The 19,735-nt window shown below is 43.0% G+C and overlaps 1 protein-coding gene across 1 annotated transcript in view; it reads left to right on the plus strand.

Moving 5' to 3' along the window:
* LOC119946730 (ras-related protein Rab-7a-like) overlaps window positions 1-16,816 on the plus strand; it is a 58,321-nt gene extending 41,505 nt beyond the window's left edge. The window contains exon 6 of the mRNA XM_038768149.1: window positions 15,659-16,816. Coding sequence (XP_038624077.1) covers window positions 15,659-15,754 — 96 coding nt within the window. The 3' untranslated portion in view covers window positions 15,755-16,816. The remainder of the gene's footprint in view (window positions 1-15,658) is intronic.
* Window positions 16,817-19,735: the final 2,919 nt, after the last annotated feature.

Here is a 19,735-nt window from a genome sequence, read left to right on the forward strand (position 1 = left end):
CCATACTATGCCAGACAGTGTATTAAGTGCTGGAAAAGATACAAACTAAATAGATACTGAATTTCCATCAACCCGTGCTCTGGCCTCACTTGTGTTGTAACTTCAGGGCTGTAGGTCAGAGTGGTGAGTAGTCTGAAATCCTGCTGCTCCTTTCTTATTCTTAGATACTAAGTCCTTCGGGGCTCGGAACCATTTCTGTACCTTGTTCATGTATTTCTTTCCCAGTGCTTAGAACAGAGCAAGCACTTAATAAGAAGTACTCCTATTTCTATTGTTATTGCATTTTTTACTGCTTTGACAAGTATGAGGTAGAAATCTGGTGGACTTTGAAAGTCTAAGGAGCAAGCATATAATAATAATTATGGTTTTTGTTATTAATAATAATGATGACATTTATTAAGCACTTACTACGTGCAAAGCACTGTTCAAAGCGCTGGGGTGGATACAAACCGTATCAGGTTGCCCCATGTGGGGCTCACAGTCTTAATTCCCATTTTACAGATGAGGTAACTGAGGCCCAGAGAAGTGAAGTGACTTGCCCAAAGTCACACAGCTGACAATTGGCAGAGCCGAGATTTGAACCCATGACCTCTGACTCCAAAGCCCGTGCTTTATTATGCACGTTATGCATGTACTATGTGCCAGGCACCATTCTAAGCACTGATAGGGCTTGATTTAGTAATGATAGTAGTGGTGGTGGTGGTAGTAGTAGTAGTAGTAGTAGTAGTAGTAGTAGTAGTAGTAGTAGTAGCAGTAGCAGTAGCAGTAGCAGTAGCAGTAGCAGTAGTAGTAATGGTATTGATTAGATGCTAACCATGTGCATCAAATACAGTAAAAACAAAAAACAGCAGGGTGCTATAGGTATAATTACAGGATTATGTTAACAGATATACATTGTCTCAAAATACTTTGCTTTAAAACCAAAGTTGTTTGTTTATTTTTGTTGCCTTAAATTCACATCCAGAATACTCATAGGGATTTTTTAAGTTTCTTTTTAATGGTATTTGTTAAGTGTTTACCACAGTAAGCAAGCAGTGTCCTAAGCACTAGGACAGATACAAGCTAATCAAGTGAGAAAGGGGCCATGTCCGACTTGGGGTTTACGGTCTTAATCCCCATTTTGCAGATGAGGTAACTGGGGCTCAGAGAAGTGAAGTGAAGCCCCTTCCCAATCCCTCCCCACTCCTGCCGTTCTTCAACTCCCCCATGCTTCCCATCAGTATGTCAAGAGGAGAGTTCCTGCCTTCTCTCAAAATCCTCCACCTCATTCATTCATGCATTCATTCATTCAATCATATTTATTTAGCACTTACTGTGTGCAGAGCACTGTACTAAGCGCTTGGGAAGTACAAGTTGGCAACATATAGAGACGGTCCCTACCCAACAGCAGGCTCACAGTCTAGAAGGGGGAGACAGACAACAAAACAAACCTTCCACCTGCACATCTGGCCCCATCCCTTAGCACCTTATCAAAACACTTGCCTTCTCCCTTCTTCCTTCCCTAACAGCTGTCTTCAGCTGTTATCTCTCCAAAGATTTCTTCCCCATTGCTTTCAAACACACCAATGCCTCCCCTAGCCTTAAAATCCCTCCCTTGACCTCACGGCTCCCTCCAGGTATCACCCTTCCTACCATTCCTCTCCTACCTCTATGAGTGAGTTGTCTACACCCATTGTCTCAAGTTCCTCTCCTCCAATTCTCTCCTTGATCCCTTTCAATATGGCTTCCATCCCCTTCACTCTACAGAAACTGCCCTTTAAAAGGTCACCAGTGATCTCCTTGCCAAATCCAATGGCCTCTAATCCATCCTGATTATCCTCAAACTCTAAGGTGTTTTCAACACAGTTGACCATGTCTTTCTCCTGGAAACATTGTCTAAAGTTGGCTTCACTAACACCATCCTCTCCTGGTTCTCCCCGAATCTCTCTGACCATTCATTCTCAGTCTCCTTTGTGTGCTCTTCCTCTGCCTTTCACCCCTTAACTGTGGGTGCCTCTCAAGGTTCAGTTCTGAGTTCCCTTATATTCTCTATCTACTCCCACTCCTGTGAAGAACTTATTCACTCCCATGGCTTCACCTACTACCTCTTTGCTGATGATTCCGAAATCTATTTTCCAGCCCTGATCTGTCTCCCTTTCTGCAGTCCTGCATTTCCTCCAACCATCAAGACCCCTGTGCTTGTATGTCCCACCATCACCTCAAATTTAACATGTCCAAAACAGAACTCCTCCTCTTTCCCCACAAACCCCATCTTCCTTCTGACTTTCCCATCACTGTAATTAATACCACTATCCCCCTTCTTACTAGCCAGTGACCTTGATATTATCCTTAATTCATCTCTCTCATTCAATCCACGTGTTCCAGCTGTCACCAGATCCTGTTGGTGGAACCTTCACATTACTAAAACCCACCCTTCTCCTTCCAAACTGCTACTGTGCTGATCCAAACAATATTCTAGTCCTGTTTTGACTACTGTATCACTGTACTGTACTGTACTGTACTGTACTGTACTGTATCCTCCTTACTGATTTTCCTGCCTACCTCCTGTTTCTCCGTACTCCTGTCCATACTTCACTAGGCTGCCTGAATTACTATTCATTTATTCATTCATTCAGTCATATTTGTTGAGCGCTTACTGTGTGCAGAGTACTGTACTAAGCACTTGGAAAGTGCAGTTCAGCAACAGATCTATCCATCCATCCATCTGTTCATCTGTCCAGTCTACTTACAACTCAGAAACTTCCAGTCATTGCCCATCCACCGTAACATCAAACAGAAACTCGTTGCTGCTGAATTTAAAGCACTTAATTATCCACCTCCTCCTACTTTTCCTCTCTGATTTCCTATTAAAGCCCAACCTGCACGTTTCATACTTCTAGCTCCAGTTTGCTCACTGTGCCTCAATCTCATCTATATCTCTATTTTACCATATTTCCCTCTGACCTAGTCGTCCCTCCCGCTCCATATAATAATTGTGTTAATAATAACTATATCTGTGTAGTGCTATGTGCCAAGCACTTTAAAAAGAGCTGAGGTAGATATAAGATCATCAGGTTGCACATGGGACTCCCAGTGTAAATAGTTGGGAGAACATGTATTGAATCCCCATTGAAGCCTCAAACTTAATATGGCTAAAACTGAACTTCTTATCTTTCCAACCAAACCCTTTCTTCTTGCTCAAACCACATCCTTCCTATCTTATAAGCCCATAACCTTCACATTATCCTTAACTCCTCTCTGTCATTTAACCCACATACAATAATAATAATAATATATAATATATAATATTACATATATATATTATATATTAAAATAATAGACTTCATCGAAACGGCCCTCTCAAAGGTCACCAATGAATTCCTTCTTGCCAAATCTAATAGCTCCTACTCTATCCTAATCCTCCTCCACCTCTCAGCTGCCTTTGACACTGTGGACCACCCCCTTCTCCTCAACACACTGTTCATTCATTCATTCATTCATACATTCATTCATTCAATCATATTTATTGAGCACTTACTGTGTGCAGAGCACTGTACTACGCGGTCAGGAAGTTTCAAGTTGGCAACATAGAGAGATGGTCCCTACCCAACAATGGGCTCACAGTCTAGAAGGGGGAGACAGACAAAACAAAACATGTAGACAGGTGTCAGAATCGGTCAGAACAAATATAATTAAAGCTATATGCACATCATTAACAAAATAAATAGAATAGTAAATGTGTACTAGTAAAATAGAGTAATAAATCTGTACCAGTATACACAAGTGCTGTGGGGAGGGGAAGGAGGTAGGGCCTGGGGGGAGGGGGAGGAGGAGAGGAACCACAAAATGGAGGGATTTCAGGTGGTCAGCATTTATGAAAATCAGCCATTAATTATGAGCTTTTGATGGAGAAGCAGCATTGCCAAATAGAAACAGCTTGGTCGTGAGAATCAAAAGGACCTGACTTCTAATCCCACCTATGCCATTTATCTGCTGGGTGACTGGGCAAACCACTTCACATTTTAGTGACATACACTCACGAGTAAAATGAAGATGTTCTCTGTCTTTAGAGTGTGAGTTGCAAATGGGGCAAAAGCTATAGCTGATATGATTTTACTGTACCTATCCCAGGGGTTACTTAGTATAATGTTTGGCACATACAGTACTGCCATATGCCTTCTGTGTGACCATGGGCAGGATGCTTCACTTTCTGTGCCTCAGTTTCTTCATCTGTAAAATGGGGATTCAGTACCTGTTTTCTCTCCTACTTAAGGCTTGTTAGCCCCATATGGGTCAGAGGCTGCATCTGACCTGTTTAACTTGTATCTACCTCAGTGCTCAAAACAGTGGTTGACCCACAGTAAACACATGTTCCATCATCATTCATTCATTCAGTCATATTTATTGAGCACTTAACTGTGTGCAGAGCACTGTACTAAGCGCTTGGGAAGTACAAGTTGGCAATGTATAGGGACGGTCCCTACCCAACAACAGGCTCACAGTCTATTGTGGACTCCACAGAATGGAGTCTCAGTCCTTCAAGAATTTGTGACTGGACTGAGATTCATCAGTAGCAGCATCAGTAATATGAAGTGTTTTGAGTGTCAAATATACTGGAAGGTCTTTATGACCTTCAAGTCAAGCAGTTCCCACTGGACAAAAAGCAAAATTTATGACTTATTAATCCCCACAAAAAATCCAAAAGAAATGTACCTTTTCTGATAACTGGTGTTAAAACTGATTCATATTTAAAATGGAATTGTAGGAGGGGTGGGGGGAAGGGAGAGGTACCTATCCAACCTTGGCTTCATAGACTCCGTCCTCTCCTGGTTCTCCTCTTATCTCTCCAGCAATTCATTCTCAGTCTCCTTCGCGGGCTCCTCCTCCCCCTCCCATCCCCTTACTGAAGGCGTTCCTCAAGGGTCAATTCTTGGACCCCGTCTGTTCTCTATACTCACTCCCTTCGTGAACTCATTCATTCCCGTGGCTTCAACTATCATCTCTACTCTGGTGACACCCAAATCTACATCTCCACCCCTGCTTTCTCTCCCTTTCTCCAGGCTCGGTTATCCCCCTGCCTTCAGGACATCTCCATCTGGTTGTCTGCCTGCCATCTAAAACTCAATATGTCCAAGACTGAGCTCGCTCCATATCTTCCCTCCCAAACCCTGTCCTCTCCCTGACTTCCCCATCACTGTAGATGGCACTACCATCCTTCCCGTCTCACAAGCCTGCAACCTTGTTGTCATCCTCGACTCTGCTCTCTCATTCACCCCACACATCCAATCTGTTACCGAAACCTGCCGGTGTCACCTCCACAACATTGCCAAGATCCACCCTTTCCTCTGCATCCAAACCAGTACCTTGCTGGTTCAGTCTCTCATCGTTTCCCCACTGGATTACTGCTTTAGCCTCCTCTCTGATCTCCCATCCTCCTATCTCTCCCTGCTTCAGTCTGTACTTCACTCTGCTGCCTGGATTATTTTTGTACAGAAACGCTCTGGGCATGTCACTCCTTTCCTCAAAAATCTTGTGGTTGCCTGTCAACCTGTGAATCAAGCAAAAACTCCTCACTCTTGGCTTCAGAGTCTTTCATCACCTCTCTCCCTGCTACTTCACTTCCCTTCTCTCCTTTACAGCCTAGTCCGCACCTCTTCTCCTCTGCCACTAACCTCCTCACTGTGCCTCGTTCTCACCTGTCCCATTGTCGACCCCTGGCCCACGTCTTTCTCCTGGCCTGGAATGCCCTCCCTCCACATATCCACCAAACAAGCTCTCTTCCTCCCTTCAAAGCCCTACTGAGAGCTCACCTCCTCCAGGAGGCCTTCCCAGACTGAGCCCCCTTTTTCCTCTCCTCCCCATCACCTCCCCCGCCCTACCTCCTTCCCCTCCCCACAACACTTGTATATATTTGTACATATTTATTACTCTATTTATCTTACTTGTACGTATTTACTACTCTATTTTGTTAATGATGTGCATATAGCTATAATTCCATTTATTCTAACAGTTTGGACTCCTGTCTGCATGTTCTGTTTTGTTGTGTGTCTCCCCCATGTATACTGTGAGCCTGTTGTGGGTAGGGACCATCTCTATATGTTGCCATCTTGTACTTGCCAAGTTCTTAATACAGTGCTTGGCACACAGTAAGTGCTCAATAAATATGATTGAATGAATGAATGAATAAATAAATAATAATACTTTTTAAAAATAAGAATACTTGCAAAGCAGTTACTATGTGCCAAGCACTGTTTGAAGCACTGGGGTAGATGCTAGGTAGTCAGGTTGGACACAGTCCTTGTCCCACAGTGGGCTCATACCCTTAATCCCAATTCTGCTGCTTATCTGCTGTGTGACCTTGGGCAAATCAGTTCAGTTCTTTTTGCCTCAGTTACCTCAACTGTAAAATGGGGATTGAAACTGTGAGAAAGTGACTGTGTCCAACTCAATTTGCTTGTACCTGCCCTAACACTTAATACAGTGCCTGGCACGTAGTAAGCACTTAACAAATATGATTATAATATTAATCATCCCCATTTTACAGATGAAGTGACTGAGGCCCAGATGTGGCATGCCCAAGGCCTCACAGCAGACATGCAGACATGTGGCAGAGCCAGGATTAGAATCCATGACCTTCTGACTCCTAGGCCCATGCTCTATCCAACAATAATAATAATAATAATAATAATGGTATTTGTTAAGTGCTTACTATGTGCCAAGTACTGATCTTAAGTGCTAGGATAGATACAAGGTAATCAGGTTGTCCCATGTGGGACTTACAGTCTTAATCCCCATTTTACAGATAAGGTAACTGAGGTACAGAGAAGTGAAGAGCCTTGCCCAAAGTCAAACAGCTGACAAGTGGCGGAGCCGGGATTAAAATGCATGACCTCTGATTCCCAAGAATGTACTCTTTCCAGTAAGCCAGGCTGCTTCTCCATGCTGCTTCTGCTGAATTAAATCCTGTCAGGTTTACTTTCACAACATTGCTAAAATCCTCCCTTTCTCCTCCATGCTAACTGCTTCTACATGGAAGCAAGCACTTATCCCTTACCACATTGATTGTTGTATCAGCCTCCTTGCTGATCCCTTGGATCTGTACCCCTTAAAGACTGGATATTCACCCCATCCTAGGTCCCACAGTACCTATGACAGTTCCAAAATTTACTCTAATTTTATGTCTCCCCCTAAATACAGTAAGCCATTTGTAGTGATGGAACATGTCTACTCTCTTATAGTAGACTTTCCCAAGAGCTTAGTACAGTGTTCAAGCAAAAGCTTCTCACTGTTGCTTCCAGGCTCTCCATCACCTCGCCCCCTCCTACCTCACCTCCCTTCTCTCCTTCTACAGCCCAGCCCACACCCTCCACTCCTCTGCCGCTAACCTCCTCACTGTACCTCGTTCTCGCCTGTCCTGCAATCGACCCCCAGTCCACGTCCTCCCCCTGGCCTGGAATGCCCTCCCTCCACATATATGCCAAGCTAGCTCTCTTCCTCTGTTCAAAGCCCTACTGAAAGCTCACCTCCTCCAAGAGGCCTTGCCAAACTGAGCCCCCTTTTTCCTCTCCTCCTCCCCATCCCTCCCCACAGCACCTGTATATATGTTTGTACAGATTTATTACTCTATTTATTTTACTTGTACATATTTAGTATTCTATTTATTTTGTTAATGATGTCTATTTAGCTTTATTTCTATTTGTTCTGACGACTTGACACCTGTGCCTATGTTTAGTTTTGTTGTCTGTCTCCCCCTTCTAGACTGTGAGCCCATTGTTGGGTAGGGACTGTCTCTATATGTTGCCAGCTTGTACTTCCCAAGTGCTTAGTACAGTGCTTTACACACAGTAAGTGCTCAGTAAATTCGATTGAATGAATGAATGCTCTGGACATAGTAAGTTCTTAGTAAGTATGTATATATCTGTTATTTCCTTGTTTATTTTTAGTTAGTTAGTTAGCTATGTATATTAATGTCTGTTTCCCCCTCTAGGCTCTCCCATCCTCCTGTCTCTCCCCACTTCAATCCATACTTCATGCTGCTGCCCGGATTGTCTTTGTCCAGAAAAGTTCTGGGCATGTTACTCCCTTCCTCAAAAATCTCCAGTGGCCACCAATCAACCTACGCGTCAGGCAGAAACTCCTCACCCTCGGCTTCAAGGCTCTCCAACACCTTGCCCCCTCCTATCTTACCTCCCTTCTCTCCTTCTACAGCCCAGTCCGCAACCTCTGATCCTCTGCTGCTAATCTCCCTGTGCCTCGTTCTCGCCTGTCCCGCCGTCAGCCCCCGGCCCACATCATCCCCCTGGCCTGGAATGCCCTTCCTCCGCACATCCGCCAAGCTAGCTCTCTTTCTCCTTTCAAGGCCCTACTGAGAGCTCACCTCCTCCAGGAGGCCTTCCCAGACTGAGCCCCTGCCTCCCTCTCCCCCTCCTCCCCCTCTCCATCCCCCCACCTTACCTCCTTCCCTTCCCCACAGCACCTATATACATATATATATGTATATATGTTTGTGCATATTTATTATCTTATTTATTCATTTATTTTACTTGTACATATTTATTCTACTTATTTTATTTTGTTAATATGTTTTGTTTTGTTCTCTGTCTCTCCCTTCTAGACTGTGAGCCCACTGTTGGGTAGGGACCGTCTCTATATGTTGCCAACTTGTACTTCCCAAGTGCTTAGTACAGTGCTGTGCACACAGTAAGCGCTCAATAAATACGATTGAATGAATGAATGAATGAATAGACTGTGAACTTGTTTTGGACAGGGAATGTGTCTGTTGTTGCCTTGTACTCCCCCAAGCACATAGTACAGTGCTTTGCACACAGTAAGCACTCAATAAATATGATTAAATGAATTAATAAATGAATAAATAAATATCACTGATTGAGGGGACTAGAATGAGAATTTGGTAGAGTCCTGAGGCTTATGCTGAGGAGCTTTTATTTACAGGGGATATACGAAAACTGTGCGGGGGTTTTGAGGAGAGAGAAATGTGGACTGAATGGGATTTCAGGAAGATGATCTGTGAAAACAGTGTAGAATGCAGATCCAATATTAATAATAATAATAATTTTGGTATTTGTTAAGCACTTACTATGTGTCAAGCACTGTTCTAAGTGCTGGGGTAGATACAAGGTAATCAGGTTATCCCTCATGGGATTCACAGGCTTCATTCCCATTTTAAAGATGAGGGAACTGAGGCCCAGAGAATTTAAGTGACTTGCCCAAGATCGCGCAGCTGACAAGTGGTGGAGCTGGGATTAGAACCCATGACCTCTGGTTCCCCAGCCCGTGCTCTTTGCACTGAGCCATGCTGATTTCTAAGTTATTAGTCCAAGAGCCTAAAATTACAGATAAAGGGAGGCAACCAAATATAACAGTGTAGAGATCATAAGTGGAATAGAGGGGCAAGAGTTTCATTCAGTCATTCATTCAATCATTTATTCAGTCAGTCAGTCATATTTATTGAGTGCTTTCTGTGTCCTGAGTGCTGTACTAAATCCTTGGGAGAGTACAAACTTGTTGGTGAACAGGGAAAATGTTTCCCAACTCTTTTATATTGTACTCAATCAAGCACTTAGTACAGTGTCCTATACCCAGTAAGCACTCAGTCAATCAATCAACTGTATTTATTGGGTGTGTTTGTAGAGAAGCAGCATGGCTCAGTGGAAGGAGCATGGGCTTTGGAGTTAGAGGTCATGAGTTCAAGTCCCAGCTCCACCGCTTGTCAGCTGTGTGACTTTGGGCAAGTCACTTAACTTCTCTGTGCCTCAGTTACCTCATCTGTAAAATGGGGATTAAGATTGTGAGCCCCACATAGGACAACCTGATCACCTTGTATCCTCCCTGGCACTAAGAACAGAGCTTTGCACATAGTAAGCACTTACCAAATACCAAAATTATTATTGTGATTATTACAATGCAGAAATAAACAGTCACATTCATTCTTTCATTCAGTAGTATTTATTGAGTGCTTACTTTATGCAAAGCACTATACTAAGCGCTTGGAAAGTACAATTCAGCAACAAAGAGAGACAGACCTTCGGTGAGACAATGGGCTCACAGTCTAGAAGGGGGGGAGACAGACATCAAAACAAGTAAACAGGCATCAATAGCATCAGTATAAATAAGTAGAATTATAGATATAGACACAGCAAAAGATGTAAGCAGGCATTAATATAAAAAGAATTACAGATATGTACATATATACACAAGTGCTGTGGAGCGGGGAGAGGGTAGAGCAAAGGGAGCGAGTCGAGATGGGGAGAAGAGTGGGAACAGAGGAAAAGGGGGAGAAGCACTCAGTAGTCTGGGAAGGTCTTCTGGAGGAGATAATCCTTCAATAGGGCTTTGAAGGGGGGAAGTGTGATTGTTTGGTGTATTTGAGGAGGGAGGGCATTCCAGGCCAGAGATTGGATGTGGGCCAGGGGTTGATGGCAGGGCAGGTGAGAATGAGGCATAGTGAGAAGGTTAGCACTAGTGGAGTGGAGTGTGCAGACTGGGATGTAGAAGGAAAGAAGAATGGTGAGGTAAGAAGAGGCAAAGTGATGGCGACCTTTAAAGCCATTAGGGATTTTTGCTTTATACGGATGTTGATAGTCAACTATTGGAGATTTTTGAGGAAGGGGGTGACATACCCAGAACATTTCTGTAGAAATATAATACAGGCAGCAGAATGAATAATGGACTGAAGTGGTGAGAGACAGGAGTTTGGGAGTTCAAAAAGGATGGCTGATGCAGTAATCCAGCTGGGATAGCATGAGTGATTTTATTATCATGGTAGCGGTTTGGATGAAGAGGAAAGGGCAGATCTTGGCAATGTTGTGAAGGTGAGACCAGCAGGTTTTGGTGACGGATTGAATATGAGAGGTGAATGAGAGAGTGGAGTCAAGGATGACACCAAGGTTCTGGGCTTTTGAGATGGGAAGGATGGTAGTGATGGGAAAGTCAGGGAGAGGACAGGGTTTGGGAGGGAAGATAAGGAGCTCAGTCTTGGGCATATTGAAGTTTAGATGGCAGGACATCCAAGTGGAGATGTCCTGAAAGCAGGAGGAGATGCAGTCCTGGAGGGAGGAGGGAGAATAGGGGAGGAGATATAGATTTGGGTATCATTGGCATAGAGATGGTAGTTGAAGCCATGGAAGTGAATGAGTTCACCAAGGGAGTGAATATAGATGGAGAATAGAAGGGGACCAAGAACTGACCCTTGAGGAACCCCTACAGTTGGGGGATGGGACGAGAAGGAGGAGTCTGCGAAGGAACCTGAGAATGAATGGTCAGAAAGATAAGAGGAGAACCTGGAGAGGAGAAGGGAATGGTTGACAGTGTCAAAGGCAGCTGAGAGGTTGAAGAGGATTAGGATGGCAAGGAGGAGAAGGATTTGGCAAGAAAGAGTGATGGGGCCCCATGCACCATGGAAACTTGCAGACATTGTTCGAGCGTATGTGGTCCTGTTGCCATATTTGGTATGGGCCTTAGACCCTGCAGCCCATTGGCTGGGTCCTGGGAACCAAACCAAATAAGGAGATAGACACCGCCCAGCTCTGCACCAAATCTGCACCCATCCAGTCCCCACTGCGCCAATTCTGCACCAATCACTGTGATTAGCAACAACAGTATATAAGCTTGTAACATCAGGCACTTGGCGCCTTTTCCCTTAAGGAAAGGAGCCCGCCGGGTGCCTTACCCCCTATTTGGTCTTACCCACAAACCATTAAAACTTTTAATAGTCACATGCTGTTTTGACTAATTCTTTAGTCACCCGGCGACCTTGGTGGCGATCCAGAACCGCCGCCACCGCCATCAAGAGGTCATTGGTGACATTTGAGAGGGCGGTTTCAGTGGAGTAGAGCAGGTAAAAGCCAGATTGGAGGGGGTCCTGGAAAGAGTTGGAGGAGATAAATTCAAGGCAGCAAGTGTAGATGACCTTCTCCAGGGGTTTGCAAAGCAATGGTAGGAGTGCAATGGAGCGATAACTGGAGGGAGCTGTGGGGTAAAGGGAGGGTTTTTTTGGGATGGGGGAGACGTGGGTCTGTTTGAAGACAAGAGTGGAAGAAGTCATTGGAGAGTGAGCGGTTGAAGATGGAAGTTAAGGAGGGGAAGGGAGAGAGAGTGGGGTCTGAAGTGCATTTGGACGGGTGGCAATTGAGAGGAGGGAGGAGATCTCCTGTCCTGAAGGCAGGAGGAGATGCAAGCCTGGAGGGAGGGGTAGAGAGCAGGAGTCCCTTGTGGGAAAGGGACTTTCAACCTGATTAACTTCATCTATCCCAATGCTTACTACAGTGCTTGACCCATAGCAAGTTTTTAACAAATATCAAAATAATAAAAAATTATTGTATATAGTGGGACTGGGCAGATCCAGGGAAGCTGCTAATGCCATTTTCTGGTTAAGCTAGAGGAGCACCATCTGATCGAATGGTGTGGGGCTAACAGGCCAAAAATGTCTGGGGGGCTCTCCTGTAGCTCAGGTATTGTTGGGGTAATCACATCTATTTTCCCAGCCTAGAGTTGGCTTCCGTGTTACAGTGGCATTGATTGCATTTGCCTAGACTGTCTATTCCCTCCAAGCATTTAGAATGATGATGATGATGGTGATGATGGTATTTGTTAAGCACTTACTACGTGCAAAGCAGTGTTCTAAGCACTGGGGAGGTTACAAGGTGATCAGGTTGTCCCACAGGGGCTCACAGTTTTAATCCCCATTTTACAGATGAGGGAACTGAGGCACAGAGAAGTTAAGTGACTTGCCCAAAGTCATCCAGCTGACAGTTGGTGGAACTGGGATATGAACGCATGAACTCAGACTCCAAAGCCCGTGCTCTTTCCACTGAGCCATGCTGCTTCTCTTGCAATATGTTATAGCAACAGTAAAAACAACAACAGTCACCAACCGTGAGCATCTTAAACATTTGCAACCATGATGCTCTTGTTCCATAAAAGAGGAATGGGTGTAAAAAAAAGAAAAGAATCAGAATTCAGCTGCACAGCCCTGGGATTTGCTTTGCACTGTATGTGGATGCAGACAAGCTTAAAAAAACCCAACAAGTATCACTGACGGGAAATTACAAATTAGTAATTACAAATCTAATTTCTGCTTTGGGCATCTGGATTAATGGCCCTTATCCCTAGGCCACTGATTAGGATTAGGCTAAAATTAAGAATTACTCTATAGACGCCTCTACTTATCCAGCTAAAAGAATTTCAATGAGAGGAAGGCTTTGAATTATTTTTGGATGATGCTAACAGTAACAAAAAGCATAAAACCGAACATTCTCATCCAAGAGGAAGTTGACAGCTCTGCGTGAAGAAGTTATTTTAAATTAACAACAGAAATAGAGATAATATAAAGGAAAGACATTATAGATGGGTCTTTTTATCACAGCAATTCAAGAAAATATTTATCACTGTGGATCAATGTTTTAAGTTAGCCTTTTTATTTAAATGGATATTTGGGACTCATTTATGAATGTAAATACAAAATTCCCTTTAGATATGTATCTGAAAGAAATAAAGTGGGATAAAAAGGCTCTACTTAGGATTTCCTAGAATGCATTTTTGTCCCCACTTTTGGTACCACCTTTGGGAGAGAATCTCTTGTACATTTTGTCCATGAAAACAACTGCAGTAGACCTTTTCTTGTCCACTCACATTTGGATGAAAATACAATTGACTGATTACTAAATGCATCGCAAGGGCCGATGTCTTTATTTTACAGGTGAAGATGAAGAGTTCTGTAGCTACAACCCTCCCCCCTCCTATTAGCATCTCTGTCTACCAATTTGTCCCTTCTCTGCGTCTATCATCACCAGCATTTCTCCCTCTCCTGTTTACATCCTCTCCCCAACTTCGCTTCTTTCTTACAGCTCCATTCCCCAAAGCTGCCTCCCCACCACCCTCCACCTTGGTGTCATCCTTGACTCCTTGGTGTCATCCTCGACTCCGCTCTCTCATTCACCCCTCACATCCAAGGCATCACCAAAACCTGCCGGTCTCAGCTCCACAACTCCAGCTCCGCAGCTGGAGTCTCAGCTTGCCGGTCCCCTTTCCTCTCCATCCAAACCACTACCCTGCTCGTTCAAGCTCTCATCCTATCCCGTCTGGACTACTGCACCAGCCTTTTCTCTGATCTCCCATCCTCGTGTCTCTCCCCACTTCAATCCTTACTTCATGCGTCTGCCCAGATTGTCTTTGTCCAGAAACGCTCTGGGCATGTTACTCCCCTCCTAAAAAATCTCCAGTGGCTACCAATCAATCTGCGCATCAGGCAGAAACTCCTCACCCTCGGCTTCAAGGCTCTCCATCACCTCACCTCCCTTCTCTCCTTCTACAGCCCACCCCGTACGCTCCACTCCTCTGCCGCTAATCTCCTCACCATGCCTCGTTCTCGCCTGTCCCGCCATCGACCCCGGGGCCTGGAATGCCCTCCCTCTGCCCATCTGCCAAGCTAGCTCTCTTCCTCCCTTCAAGGCCGTACTGAGAGCTCACCTCCTCCAGGAGGCCTTCCCAGACTGAGCCCCTTCCTTCCTCTCCCCCTCGTCCTCCTCTCCATCCCCCTCATCTTACCTCCTTCCCTTCCCCACAGCACCTGTATATATGTATATATGTTTGTACATATTAATTGCTCTATTTATTTATTTATTTTACTTGTACATATCTATTATATTTATTTTATTTTGTTAGTATGTTTGGTTTTGTTCTCTGTCTCCCCCTTTTAGACTGTGAGCCCACTGTTGGGTAGGGACTGTCTCTATATGTTGCCAACTTGTACTTTCCAAGCGCTTAGTACAGTGCTCTGCACACAGTTAGTGCTCAATAAATACGATTGATTGATTGATTGATTGATTGATTGATTCTCTTTTAGCCTCTTCCTCTCCTTTGCTCCTTTCCTCTCCTTCCTCTCCTTTACCCTCTGGGCAAACCCTAAGGAACCTTCACTAAGCAACAATCAATCAGTCAGTCGTGTTTAATGAACGCTTACTGTGTGCACAGCATTGTACCAAGCACTTGGGAGAATACCAAAAAACAATAAGCAGACACATTTCCTGACCACAGTGAGCTTACAGTCTAGAAGAGGAGACATACATTAATATAAATAAATAAACGACAGATATGGACATTAGTGCTGTGGGAACGGGATGCACAGCTAATTAAGGGAGCAAGGGTGATGCAGAGGGAGTTGAGGAAAGGAAAAAGGGCTTAGTTAGGGAAGGTCTTTTGGAAGAAATGAACGTTAAATAAGGAATTGAAGGAGAGGAGAGTAAGCACCCTACCTACATGGAGCAAGCCAGAGCAAGTAAGGGTCTGGGAGAAGAGAAAGCAGGACACCAGTTCCACGCTGAGATTTTTTGCATCAACTACAATGGACTTGTCCCTGAGGTATAGTCCTGCTGACACCAAAATGGTAGCCAAGAGCTAGGGAGCCCAAGTGATCTCAGATTCAACTCTGCTTTACTCCGAGAGCTCTGATTCCCAGCCCCAGGCCCTACCTCAGCCAAGCAACCCCAAGGGTGTAGAGTATACCCTTCTAACTTGGGATTCAGAACCAGCTGGAGCAGCATCAGTGTGGGGGAATAAACTGCCAAGCCTGAAGCTGGAAAGTAAGTGTTGGGTCAGGATTGTCTTTTGACCACCTTTTAAAATCAGCCCAAGTAAAATTTTCTACTTGTTTCTCATCCAGGAAGCAGAAGTGGAACTTTACAACGAATTTCCTGAACCCATTAAACTAGACAAAAATGTGCAAGCAAAGCCATCTGCAGAAAGCTGTAGCTGCTGAGATGTATTTGGGTGGAACAGATTCCTTCACATACCAATATTTCACTTGGGCCGTCTAACAGAATTTCTTGTCAAATAAACTATAATAAATAAATTACCCTATATATGACTAACATATGCCTTATCCAGTACATAAGTTCAAGTTATCCTATCTGTCTATCGATAACCAAACTATTCATTAGTAAAATCAGTTCTGATGTTTGCTGTAATGTTCAATTGAAAAATACCATTACTGTGAATTGAAACTTTAAAAAAATTTTAAACCTGTGTTTTTTCCCTTACCACTTGTAAGGGAGATTCAAACAGGGAGATTGATAACTACTACCAGTCTGTCCCAATTAAGTTATTCTATTTTGTATGTATTTTAATGTTTGTTACTTTTAACTAATTGGGTGTTTTTACAGCACCTATTTACTACCATGCTGTACTTAATGCCTGCCTTTCTTAATGGTACATTTTAATATTTACAGTCATTTAAAAATGTGTATATCTTTGAAAGAGTACATTCTTGGATTGTAACAGTGTTTAAAATGAGAAGAGAATTTTGTTCATTGTGATGTAATAGCAACAAGGAATTTTAAAGTTTGGAGGCCAGGAAACACAATTATTTTTCACTTTCTTAAAAGGGTGTCTTTTGCCTTTGGATATGGAAATTTTCAAATTATTATTTGAACAGTTTGCTGATGTAATTGCAAAAAGAAGACATTTCCACGAATTACGATTCTCTTCTCTGCTGCTTAAATTGTGATTATTACATCAGTATTCAACAGAGGACTTAGTGGGAGAAACTTTTTATATTTTTTAGGGCTTTACTATATGTTCTACACTTTTTCTTTGTAGGTTGTGGTATTTTCTTGTTACAGAAACTATTCCTCATCTTTTCCCTAGCATTGCCTTTCATCTGACTTTTCAGTGAAAAAAATCAGTTTTCCTGTAATGCAGCTGTTCGATTCTTAAATTTGTCTCTGTATTTTCAAGAAGTGTATGTTCTTTAAAAGTGGGTCAAGCTCTTCTGTAAAAAGACCTACATGATATTAATAAAATGTAATAAATTTAAATCTTATTAATGGCTTTTCTTTCTCCAACCACTTCAACTAGTTTATGCAAATAAATTAGCAGGGCAGATTAGGTATTCTTGAACTATGGACAGGTAAGATTTTCATCACCATTCTTTATCCCTTTCTACCCCCTCTTCTTCCAAAATTGAGTTAACTTCTTTTGGGGAAAAGATCTCAAATTGCTTAAATTTAGTATATTAATAAACTTGGTAAATAGCAAATAGGTCTTTTCATTTTTTAACCAGAAGCAAGAAACTATTGGCATTCAGTTTTGGAACCCAGATTGTAGAGTGGTCTTTATTCAGACCCAGGTTTCAGGATTCTTTCAGTGGAAGATTATTTTAGCTTCTATTAATGTGTTACTAATAAAATGGTACTCTTCCTGTAAAATAGTCTTTGAGGAACACTAACAGCGGGAACTTGAGAAATGAGTTTACTAAAACAGCTTTATTTTCCCTTGTTGATTCTAGTCTAGGTTGGTTAATTCATCTTTCTCTAAAAACATGTAATTTAAGTAGAATAAGTAACTTAAGGATACATTAAGTAACAAGAATAAGTAATTTATGTAGAATAACAAGGATGTGACGAATAGTGAATGTGACAATAGAGAAGCAGGATGGCCTACTGGATAGATCCCTGGGCTGGAAGTCAGAAGGACCTGGGCTTTAATCCCAGCTCTGTAACAGTTCTAGACCTAGGCCAAGTCACGTAACTTTTCATTGCACTGTTACTTCATCTGTAAAATGGAGACTAAGACTGTGAGCCCCTGCAGAATATGATTGATGTCCAATCTGAATGGCTTGTGTCTTACCTAGCCTTAGTAGTAATAATAATAATAATAATAATAAGTGCTTACTATATGTCAAACACTGTTCAGTCCCAACATAGCGCTTAATATATATCATAGAAAATAGTCAATTGTTCTCTTCTGTTACTTCTCAGTGTAGTATCAATTAGGGATGGGGTTGGAAGTCCTGACAACTTTACAGAAGGAATAAACCACGATATTAAGTATCACAATAAGAAAACATTTATTAACATACAGAAAAACATCAAGTGCAACAGTGAGCAGCAGCAACAGGTGTTTCCTCCAGTTTTTTATACTGTACTTGTTGACTGTTACATCTAGGTTCCTCCTAATTATCCTAATCTATCAATTTCAGGTCCTTTATGTTACATTCTTAAAAGGTGTCTTACCTGGGGCCCCTGTTGGTATATCTCTGTATGGAGCCTATCTGGCTGGCTGGTTGGGATCCCAGGAAGCATAAGCCCAAGGGCATTAAACTTAACATGTTGTTAACCCAAGGTGCAAACCACACACTTTACCTGCCACTAGTTATTTTTATCTATTTTTACTATTACCATTATTATTTTTAATGTATTTTCTATGTACATCAAATTCCCCTTCTCCAGACACTTCCACATGTCCCAGGACTCTCCTCTCCTGCTCCTGCCCCCCTCACCACCCCTTACAGCCCGTCTCTTCCACAACAACATCAATCCCCTAAGTGACCCCCCGCCCGCCTCACTGTTGTCAAGAGGATTGAGCTTTCCATGCTCTTTCAGGGCCTTTTTTAAAGTAATATTTGTTAAGTGCTTACCATGTGCCAGGCAGTGTTCTTAAGCTCTGGGGTAGGTACAAGCTAATCACGTTGGACAAAGCCATGTTCCATATGGGGCTCACAGTCTTCATCCCCATTTGACGGATGAGGTAAGTGAGGCCCGAGAAGTGAAACAACTTACCCAAGGTCCAACAGCAGACAAAAGGACAAAAACCCAGGTACTCTAATTCCCAGCCTAGTGGGCTTTACACCAGGCCATTCTGCTTCTACTGCCACATTGTACACACTTGGTCCTCCTCCACCTCTCCCCAAACTCCATGGTCTCTTCCTCCTTCTCCTCCTCCCTGCACTGTTCACCCAGATCCAACTTTCTCACCCTGGGCCCATCTCCTGCCCTCTGGCTCCCAGGTTCGGTGCCGGGTATCTCTCACCAGAATGAATGAATGAATGAATGAGTGAGTGAGTGAATGAATGGACACATAGTAAATTCTCCCAAGCCCTTCTGCATTGCCCTGACTTGCTTTATTCAACCCCCTCAATTCATTCATTCAATCATATTTATTGAGTGCTAGTCATACTCCATAATGTAAGCTTCTTGTGGGCAGGGAATGTGCCTGTTTATTGTTATATTGTACTCTTCCAAGCACTTAGTACACTGCTCTGGACACAGTAAGGACTCAATAAATACGACTGAATGAAAATGAGGATTATATCAATCACATTTATTGGTAACTGTTCTGTGAGCCCTATGTAGGGCAGGGTCTGTTTCTAACTTAATTAACTTGTATCTACCCCAAAGCTTAGTACAAGTGTTTGGCATATGGTAAGAATTTAATAAATACCATTATTATTATTAGTTGCAGTAGTAGTAGTATCATGTAAGCAATTGGATACTCACAACCAATGCACTTACATACGTATTCTTATTCTCATTTCTCCCTACTTATCTCTGCAACTAGGTCTTAAACTCATTGAAAGTAAAGACATGACTCCTGACAATGAAGTTTCCCAAATGCTTAAGTTCAGTACTCTGCAAAAAGTAAGCACTCAGTAAATACTACTGCTTGCTTCCTTGATTGTGTCTTCTTTGGAAGGAAAAGCCAGGTCAGTATCCCTGGGGGATCCACACAGGTTTTGGTTTATGCCCTCCCCAAGCGCTTAGTACAGTGCTCTGCACACAGTAAGCGCTCAATAAATACGATTGATGATGACTCCTTCTTGTCACTCTATGCAAACTGACCTTTCTAAAACCACAAATGATCTCCTCAAATCCTCTCACCTGTACTCCATCCTACTCTTCTTCAACCACTGAGCTGCCTTTGGTCCCCCACCTTCTCCTAGAAATATTTTGGTTATGACATT

The sequence above is a fragment of the Tachyglossus aculeatus genome, chromosome Y3, assembly GCF_015852505.1.
Source record: "Tachyglossus aculeatus isolate mTacAcu1 chromosome Y3, mTacAcu1.pri, whole genome shotgun sequence".
NCBI classification, from domain to species: domain Eukaryota; kingdom Metazoa; phylum Chordata; class Mammalia; order Monotremata; family Tachyglossidae; genus Tachyglossus; species Tachyglossus aculeatus.